Genomic DNA, 10,423 nt, shown 5'->3' with positions numbered 1-10,423 from the left:
AATGGCTGGGTTTTTCGGTTAATGGGTTTGTGAAGACTTAGCAAATTAATGGAAAACCAAGACAAAAAATGTTAGATGTGTTTTTGGTTTTCCCATAAAAGGGTTTAACAATATCTCTGTCCTTCACGTTTGGGAGAGAGGATAATGACCAAACAGATATGGACATGGCGAATATACCAACCTTGACCATGTCTACAAGGATGGATTTCACCTGAGAGCTCAGTCAAACTCTTATCTGTGATTTCAACCCTCTGATTGGTATCTCTTCCTAATAGTAGATTATTTGGACTAGAGTAGGATTTAGGTATTGAGAAAAGTTAGGGTTAGGGACTTAGGGTTAGGGTTTTGTCTTTTTGATAAAAAATACTCTGTTGTCTGCTTTTAGGTTGAGATGATCACCAACTTAACCATCCTCCATTGATCCGTGACTTTACATTTGACTCTGAGAAAGTAAATGTCACTTGAGTGAAGCAGCTTTACATTGCACTTTATTCTTAGTTGAAATGAGTGGGATATCCCCCACCTCCAAGCAATTGAAAGACAGAGTTACACTAAAAGTAAATTCTTTTAAGGATCTATAAATCCTTTTCAACCTCTCAAAGTTCCTAACGGCGAAGCTTTTACCTTCAAATCTTCAATGCTTCCACTCACCCACCCACCCACCAACTGAATCTTAGCCATGTCACCATGCGACCTAGGTTTTCTAAGAAACAAGTGAATCGGCCGAGTCCGATTCTGTTTCAAGCCTAGAAATCCTGCAACTGAGCTGTTAATTTTCAAGGCAGATGATTCCAATCTGATTCTAATCCGTTTCGGAGGTCTTTTTAATAAATTTAAAAACCCTACTGCCAGTTTGATTGATGCGGAAACAACAGGGACCATTACATAACTTTATATTTTGCTTCTATTTTATATGTATCATTTATATGCTAGAAGATTCTTCGTTGGTTGGAGGGTCCTACTGTGACTTGTTTTATTTCCAAAGTTATGTGGAGATCATCATTACAATGAGCAGTGGCTATCATCAACCAAAAAAATTTGATAAGTGGCTATCAGCTCCCCTCCATACCAATAGAATTAAATAAGTTCGTCTCCCCAAAAATGGTTTACTGGGGTTTCAATGTGAACCATTAAATTTGATAAAAACATTCTCTTACGGTTCTACATTAATCAAGAATTCGGATCATCTCCCCGTCAGATAAGCATCTCCCCGTCAGGTAAGCACTATGTGCTCTCATTGACTTTACAACCATAAAACACAGTGGCCCACTCTGTTTTAACAATGTTTTTTTATTTTATTTGTGGGCCTCACTGCGTTTTGTGGTTGTAAGCCGTCACGGGACTCCCCTGACATGGAGATGATCCGGACTCGTTAATTAGCACCAAAGCAAGTTGCTCAACTCGGGTTGGAGGTAGAAGGGTGTTGGGTTGGATCCATGACCCACGCATTCAGAAACCTGGAGTGGATACCGATACGGGCTGATTCGATTTAAAAAAACACACCTTTTGGGTGGAACACTCGTACCGTCTCGGTCTGCTAAAACCATGGTCATGTATGCATGGAATGAAATTCATATCAAATCCCAAACCCGTGAAATATATGTTTTTTTCCCCTTTTCTTTTAAGAGATGTATATTTCATAAATGGATGGATTGACATATGGTGGGAAGACTACTTACAGAGAGAGGTCAACCGACACAGTCATTTATCTATTATCTTTTGCGAGAATTTAATTTAATACCCAAGAGTTGAGTCAAAGTAACACAGTTGAACCCAAAAAAAGAAAAAGTACCACAGTTGAATGACTAGACTATATCAATTAGCGCTCGTTGTGTTATTGGATAAAGAATGAGACTAATAAGAACTGTCAACAAAAATGGGGAACACACGTTTTGGCAGATGGCGATGAATTCATTAGCCGTTAAAGTCCAATACCATCAAAGGATCCAGTTGAGATGTCAATCGTTTACCTAGGGAAGTTATTGAGTCTGGATCCTTTACCGCGACTATCCTTACATCCTTCTATCACACATTTAGAAAAGAAATCCCCAGCCACTCCAAATATTGACAAGGTAGACCAGAAATAAATCATTTTCTGAATGTGCGTCGGAATATAAAGATAATATGATGAGATAGAAGATCTCAACTCAAAAGCTACCACAATAGGAAGAACATCTCTGTGCACAAGACACATGCTACCTCGGCACCTGGAAGAGTTAAATATACACAGCTTCAACCACTTACTTCACAGGTAGCAATAGCAAAACTTAATTGGTGTGCCAATGGGTTTCTCATGACCCAGTTTACATAATGACAATTATGTCATTATAATTCGTACACAGATGATGCAATGTATCCGAGGAGTGCAATGGCATGAAGGCAGGGCATCATAGAAGTCAGGCTGCGGTCCTCCAACAAAGCTGATATTGAAACGGCAACGGTCCAGCGCCTAATTCTTTTTTTCACAACTCCAAAAGGAGATACTGTGAAGCAATGCCACCCGGTGAAGGAGGTTTTGTGTACTCGATAAATTTGGATCCTCCACTAGAAAATCAGGAACTTAACAGGTGACGGAGGTTTTGTGTATGGTATAACCTTGCTGGGCTCCAGTGAAACACAAACCGCTCCAGCAGCTTGTTCTAAAAAGGCGATTTTCCGTTGAAGAGGACAAGGAAAAAAGAAAAACAAGTAACACGGGCACAGACCTGCAGCTTGAAGACCACCTCCTGGACAGAAGTTCCCTTAGCTCTGCTTGATCATTACTCTACAAGGCAGCTCTCTCGGAAACGTGTCCTTGTTGCTTTTGCAATGCCTGTTATGGCATGGTTCTCCCCTGATTTGAGAGTGATACAGTAATCATTAGTGTCCAAGAGAGTGGACCAATCAAGGCATCTCCATTTAGAAGCAAATAACACCAATCCCATAGACCATTGTAACTTTAAATCCATGAAGATATGCTTCTGCAAGATGTGGCACCATCTAAAGGAAAATGATCAACACAGCATGCTTGACTTAGTAATTATGAGACACTGTTGAGCTACTTATATTGGATCCTTCGTATATTGGTTGCATAATGAGAAGGGAAATGGTCCACAGATGAGGCAAACTCAAGTAGAGAAGAAATTTTGATCTTAAAATTGCCTTCAAAATGTGGAGAGAAAAGGATACTTGGGCCATTTGCTGTAGGAGATTCAACAAATGTCAAGTTGTCATTCAACAAACAGTAATGAAGATCCATGATTGGACTGACGATATACTGCCCCCGTACGGAGAAGTGATTTAATGATTTTAATCCAGATCGAAGGAATTAGAAGAATTAGGGGCAACCTAAGATAACCTTAAGAAAAGTGGTGAGAAAAGATATGCATAGTTTAGGCTTTGTATCCAGTTCCAGTATGTCTGCCACAAATAAAGCTGATTGGAATGCAAGGATCCATGTAGCCAACCCCATTTAGTGGGAAAAAGGTTGTTGTCGTTGTTGTTGTTTACTTAGTTCTCGATTCCAAGGAACTTCTCAATGGAATCCAAAGACTGCAACTGGGGTAGCAAGAGTTGGGAAAACAAAGGGTTGGTAGGCCAAGATTGTGGACAGGGATGATTCGAATACTCTGTTTTTGCAGTGGTGGATGTATCACCAGTATGTAACTTCACATTATTTTCTTCCTCAGTTAAATTGTTCCATTAAAAAAACATCAGACCAATCCTAGGTTTTCTTGTAATAGTGAGTCAAGATTTTCCAAATGACATGAGCAAAGGTCATAAAAATATAGAGAAAGTAGAATTCAAGCTCAATCCAGGAGCATCAGTCTTGACCTCATCTAAAGTTTATTTCAAATATGAAGTTTTTCACATACATGAAGCTCTGGCTTGGTTCAATTAAATGGGCAACTTGGGGTTGGGTTAGCCAGGTAGTGGTCCAAAGCATGTGCCTAAGTCAGACATGCACGTGTTTGGGTTAGCCAGGTCCAACCAGCAGGTTTACAGTAATAGTCTAACTACATAAATATAAATCTTACTGAGCTCTCAAAAGTACTCTCCCACTAACCCAACACCTCCCGATTACCCAGTGCTGGACCCACCTATGCAGGGTGCAGAGAGAGAGGAGTTCAGCCCTGAGTCTCCTGACTCTTGGACTGGAAGTTTAATATTCCTCCTTACAAACAGATGCAAGAAGCTATAAAGGGATGGAATCCATTCGGTTGTGGACTGCCCAGAGTAAGTTTTTAATTATCAGAGTTGACTAGTTTGATTTATCAATTATTGTTATCACTTGTAAAATATGTATCTGCAAAAGCCAATGTTTTTTTCATTTGATAATCATATTAAGCAGTATTTAGCCGACCCCATTTAGTTGGAACAAGGGTAATTGTTGTTGTATTAAGCACTATTTTTCTTTTTAAATCCAAGTAAACACAGTAAGCACCCTAGCACCTAGAGGAATAGGCCACCAACAAAAGCAAATCTAGCTATGAAGCTGAACTAGAATTTCTAAATATTTGTCTAATTGTGGTGTTGAACATCGGTAGTACTCTGATGTTCCTAGGCCTGTTGTTTGGACAATCTTCAATTTACATTGATTCCATTTGCAAATCCTTCCCTTGTTGTTACATACTAATAAGGACTTGTTCCTCAACAATATTCTTAACTTCATATTGCTGCCATCTGCTTTGCTTCCATTGTGATTACATAATAATGCATCTGTTCATCAGCTCTATATTAACCATCTTCCTTTCATCCTTGACTTAAATTAATTATCCTAAGTGGAAGAAACAGAAAAGTCCTAAATAATGTTCCTACTTCCTAGAGCATAAATTTACTGCAGATTTGCTCAATGGTTCCCTTAACTTGGTAAGGTTTGTGCTTTAACTCACCAACTAAAAGAAAGGATGATTCCCTCATGATCCTTCTTTAGTCATCCAAAATAGAAAGGATAAAGAATCAACTGTTTCACTGATAAGAAGAAATTACCGACAGCAATATGCTTTTTCATCTTGGTGACTAGTTTTCATAAAAGAAGCCTATCTCCATTGGAAAAAGGTGCAGGCCTGAGAAGAGAACCTCACCGTCACCTTTCTCACCTCTGTGAACTGATGACCAAATGTCATTGCTAGCATGTTCTGCAGATGAATTATCAATCTTATTTGTCAGAAGCACAAATTGCAACATCTAAAAAAGGCAGAAAATGTCATTGTATCTTGCCACCGAAAACAACAAACCTACCATATGAGAAATAATGAGAAATACAAAGATGATATAAAAATCTGGAAGGAGGTGTATTATAACAGTGAACTTTCAGAACAAGATGCACGTTCATTGTCCCCCCTATAAAAGGAACTGAGAGTGTTTCATCAATGCCAACTGCCTCATATGAAATTTCTCATCAAAGTGTGCAATGTTGCTTCGAGCATCTGGAATTATCTAAGCACAACATAATTAAATCAGCTCCACGCTCTTTATTATGCCAGAAAACAACGATATATCAGGTGTAGAGAAATAAAGTCATACAAGAAAGACACATAGAAATTACCAGAAATCAGTGTGCAAAACTACTTTAGCCGTTGTGAACAACCTCAAATTAATTTTCCTTCTTTCCCTCCGCTCCATGACTAAGTAACGCTGAGCAGGTCCAGCAACACAAATTACCCAACCTGTTCACTTTGGACACCATACCACTCCTTGAAACTCAATTTTAATGTGAACCAACAGGAACATCGTGGTCCATGGCCAACATAGACAGTGGCATCAAAGTTTCAGAGAATTGGGCTATCAAATATCCATGTCAATCAACTGACTGTCCCCAACTTTGTTTCCTAATTAAAAGAAGAAGAAAAAATATAATAATGAAATTAATGAATAGGATAGAATCAACAAGTTAAGATGATGGGCCTCAGGGCAACAGTCAAGTTATGACCTAGTGGCTGCAGGTAGGAATCAGGAAAAGCCTCAATGTAAAGTTCAGGTTAAGAAAGCTACAGTATGACCCTCCCCAGGTCCTGCAGTAACAGTACCAGGGAATTAGGAAAAGAGAAGGGTGGAAACCTGAGAAGAATCATAGCTGCACAGGGAGGAAGGAGTTTGCGCGCACAAATAAGCTCATGCTTCAACTAATTCTCTTCTATTCCATACTTAATACATAGATTACAATCATATAGTAATGAAAGAGGGTAGCATTATATTTCCTTTTTTAACTAGGAATAGGACTAAGCCAGCACCATAAGGCTCCACGTTGGCAGTATGAAGACAAGTTATTATAATTGAAATTACAGCTTTTCAGCAAGTTGCACAGTGCTGCTTCCTTCTTGTCCATCATGAGGGTGTTTTTTATTTAGTGAGTAATATCTACACTGGTGGTATTGGAGTGTTATCCAGTCGGCTCCTTAAGGTGGCAAAGTGCCTGACAGGCTCATTTGGAATTGGTTGGACCAGTCAGCTGCTTAACAGAGAAGCCCAGAAAGTTCTTTAAGGCTTTCCTCTTCATTGATTTGAAGAACACTTACTATACAAGAACAGATTCAAAAGCAAGCATTCCAACCTGCGAATTTTGCTGCCCATTTTCAGGCCAACCCACCTTAGCATGTATCTTTTTTCTTCAATGATACCTTCCTCAACTACTTCTGGTTTCTGATGATCAACTGCTTTCTCTAGGCTTCTCCACCTTTTCCTTCTTCTCTGATGCCTTTATGAGACAGACAAATATTAGAAAAATGGTTTTAATCAAGTTCTAAAATAAAATAAGCACATGGAGCAGCATAGCATCTTAAGAGATAAGTACCACAGACAGCTTGTTGATGATGAGTTCAGTAGCTGATTTTGTTCCCAATTTGCAATCTTTGAAGAGAGCTTCCTTTTCCCTTCTGTCACATGATTCTTTAATTTTAACCACAGAAACAGATTCTAAATTCTTTCCAACAGGTTCAGAGTCTTCAGACACAATGACAATTGATGAACTACCATTAATCGTCTCTTTGTCTATTCCATGCTTCCTCCTCTCATTTAGTGCAGCAGAAACTGCCACTGGCAAAAAATCCTTTCCTCTGTAAAAGACAATAAATTTGCTATCCCTTGAAAGGAGCATTCCTCCAGTTAGTCGCTGCAAAATGCATTTCAAGATGGTTAGATGCCTGAGAAGGAATTCTATATAAATTGATGAGCTAAAATTCTCTTCCAGATGACAGATGGAATTTGAAATTACAAAACAATTGAAGAATAAGGATCAAAATCATAGATTAGTCATAGTTTGCTCAAATGGAAAGAGATGATGGAACTCAACAGAATTTAAAAACTTAAGACACACCTGCAACTTATCAAGGTATATAAAGTGAGGGAGATTAGCATTGTTCTTCCTTTGGTACATAAAGATTTAACATCAAGCAGAATATAGTTGCACAGTTCCACACCAAATAAAGTTTTCTTCCTCTTTCTCACTTATAAGCATACTTCTCTATCATAGTGTTCAAGCAGTAATGCACTTTCAGCCACAGTTACCAATTGTTACCCAACAGAAAATAGTTATTCTTTCACTCAACAAAGGACCAGATGGTACTTGATTTAAAGAAGATGAATAAGAAAGTTAGTCAAAAGGAAGAAGGCTTTTAAAAACTAACAAACAATCATGTTCAATATCTGTACTCAATTTTTCCAGAAGGGTTTGAGGCAAGAGAAAATTTTCGTGCACAACCATCATACCACAGGTCACTCATTTATGACGTTTCCTTTATCGCGAACCTGTTTCAAACGGAAACTTACTGGGAAATTAACTAAGCTATGTTATTATCTTCCAAATGTTGCTCATGTTGACGTCTATCATCCCAGAAAATGGCCAGCCACATGGGTTTTGGCTGCCAGGAGTTAAGGGTTGATAATATTCTCTTACTTAGCACTCAACCTGCCCGGCACTTCCTTGCATTCATTGCTGGGTTACTAGTGCAAAACCTTGACATACCACATAGCAAAGAGAGCTAAGGAGCCGAGGATACAGCAACTGACTAGTATTACCATAAAAGATGAGTTAAAGGAACACAAAATTGCCAGTAAAAAAACAGCAGTATCATCAGCATCTTAATTTTAAGAATGAAAGATATTGATATTACCAACCTTTAACTCTTCGGCCATCATTTGACTGTCAGTGTTCTGGACTCCTCTCTTAATAGCAATCTTTGCAATCTCACATTTTTCCCATAGCTTGACCATGCACTCGGCCAATCCTTGCAGATTTTTATTTCTCCCTGAGAAACACAGAGGATGCAATCAGTCCTGCCATCAAACAAGTGGAAATTGTGGAAAATCAAGCTGACGAGTTTATTCTTACCTACTACAAAATGGCACGGAAAGGGCCGACTGAGTCTCTTGAGAATGGTCATTTCATCATTTGTTAATAGAGGCTTTACCCCATAGGGGAGAAGACGGAGTGGTCTCCGATATCCAGGAATAATCCCCGGCAAAAGATCAGCATCCACGGGCATTGGATCATAACCCCACCAACCAGTAAAACGTGGACCTAGCCCATCCAATAGGCGGTCAGCTTCTTCTGCAAGTTTTATCTCCCCTGGCAATTGGAATCGTACTTTATCTGGAGAGCCAACCCCAAAAACCAACAGTGATGGACGATTCCTATTAGGATCTGGTAGAGTATAGTTTGAACCGACAGTGCAAAACGATCTGGTAGCATTTCCACAATCAACATCACGATTCAAGCCCGAGTCTGAAGACACCTCACTTCGAGAAGTTTCACTCATTGATTTAGTATCTAATATGAAGTAAGGATATTTATAATCAGCGCCTCTATATAAAATGATGGTGCCTCCAGACCTCCATATAACCATTCCACCTGTTTTTCTCTGAGTATATTAAGAAGAGGGTGGGGGAGGGACTAGATTAGAGCCAAGTTAACCCCTCTCCTCCTAAATTTTCCATTGGGGAGAGAAGTCTGAACACTCCCAATATGATAAATAAATAAATAAAATTTGACCTAGTATACACGTCAAGGATGACCAGAAGTTCTTTTACCTAACCATTTGGAAGTTTGGAAGAATAAATATGCTTCACTAATCACTCTGATCCTCATCTACGAGGACTAACCAAGCTGCAATGACAGTAAAGGGCAACTGCTCAGCAGCCCGACACCAGGTTGCCCTTTACCAAAGAACTAGTCTACGTAACATTGCAAGTTGAAACCGAGAAAAAATAAAGGTCGTACCCAGAGCCAAGACACACTCGCTTAGCGGGTCTGGCAGGGTCAGATATTTCCCAATTCTGATCAATAACAATATTTTCCCTTTGGAATTTCATGTGAGATCAAATTAAGTGCGATGACATATAATAATAAAATCACGAATAAGAACCAAACCTCCAGGATTTCATGAGTCCTCTTCATGTTCATCTTGCAGATATCCTGGCATTTGATCTTGACAACCTCAGACCGCCTCCATCTCTCGTGAATTCCATTAACAATGCCCTCTGTAATTCCCGCCTTCCCAACCTTCAAAATCGTCTTCAAAGCAATCCCAAGGGTCCTAAGCCTTCTCAATTCCCTCCCTGGAATAGTAAGTTCTGCCAACGTAGTTGCACTCTCCTCTTTCTTATCTGACTTGTTTTGCTTCTGTACTTCACTCTTCACCTTGCGTAATCTCGATGATGCCGCTCCTGACCTCCTCTTAGGAACAGGGTTCTCTGGAGTGCTCCAGCTCGAATCGAGCGTGTGACCGACTCTGTATTTGGACAGTTGGTGAGGTAAAGGTATAAATATCTCACCTGCAGAGCCATCGACTTTATCGAGCTGTTCGCTTTCTTTTGGATCCTCTTCCAAGCAACCGAGACTGTGGAGCTTCTCCGCTACTCTTTGGAAATCAGACTTTCTTAGGGTTTCGGTTTTCCTTGCAAAGCTTCGAATGATGCATTTCATAGGTTTAGTATTTTGGACAAATGTAGAGTTAATAGATGGTGAAGCTACGACCAGTGAGGCTGAGTCTAGGGTTCTTGAAGAAAATGAAAGGCGGTGGTGATAAAGAGGAAGCAACATTCTTGGGATAGATCTGATTCCCGTTGCAGAATGGGGAAACAAGATAAGCTTTTCGCTCGTCGGAGGTGCTTCTGGCGGGAGAGATATGTGTGATTAGGGATCGAACCGTCGGGGCAGATAAAGCCCCATTTGTAGGGACTACTTTTGGAACCAGGACCAGAATCTGAACCGACAAAGGTTCGGATTATTTATCGGAAAATTATAAAATTCTTTTTCTTTTTTTTTTACAAAAATTCAAATAATATTTGTAAACCAATATATCATACTACCATAGAACACATGAAATTGTAATTAATATAATATTATTGGAAGTATAAAATGAGAATTTACAATTTATGGCATAATTAATTATATAAATGTAGTTTGGGAATTAGGCTATTTTGGAAAGTAAAAATGTAGTCATGA

At 39.3% G+C, this 10,423-nt stretch overlaps 1 protein-coding gene across 4 annotated transcripts; it reads right to left on the bottom strand.

Annotated features, from left to right (window-relative positions):
• Positions 1-1,548: 1,548 nt before the first annotated feature.
• On the bottom strand, positions 1,549-10,107 carry LOC149020487 (CRM-domain containing factor CFM2, chloroplastic-like). Of its 4 annotated transcripts, none has more exons than XM_089148640.1 (7): positions 9,347-10,107; positions 8,309-8,837; positions 8,095-8,225; positions 6,952-7,090; positions 6,773-6,854; positions 6,569-6,676; positions 1,549-2,833 (listed from the first exon to the last, which is right to left on the bottom strand). In XM_089148640.1, the coding sequence occupies exons 1-7, from the start codon at positions 10,016-10,018 to the stop codon at positions 2,743-2,745; spliced, it is 1,752 nt and encodes a 583-aa protein (XP_089004766.1). In that variant the 5' UTR covers positions 10,019-10,107; the 3' UTR covers positions 1,549-2,742. The 4 variants fall into 4 exon arrangements, 3 of the variants coding, with proteins under 3 accessions (XP_089004766.1, XP_089004767.1, XP_089004765.1); XM_089148641.1 differs by lacking the exon at positions 1,549-2,833 and adding an exon at positions 4,021-5,810; XR_016172206.1 differs by lacking the exon at positions 1,549-2,833 and adding an exon at positions 4,021-5,810 and having other exon boundaries at positions 6,773-7,090.
• Between the last annotated feature and the right edge of the window lie 316 nt (positions 10,108-10,423).

The sequence above is a fragment of the Hakea prostrata genome, chromosome 3 (assembly GCF_041222555.1).
Source record: "Hakea prostrata isolate BN-2017 chromosome 3, UWA_Hpros_2, whole genome shotgun sequence".
Taxonomy (NCBI): Eukaryota; Viridiplantae; Streptophyta; class Magnoliopsida; order Proteales; family Proteaceae; genus Hakea; species Hakea prostrata.
The sequence above is the reverse complement of the archived record's forward strand: the minus strand, read 5'-3'. Positions and strand labels throughout refer to the sequence as shown.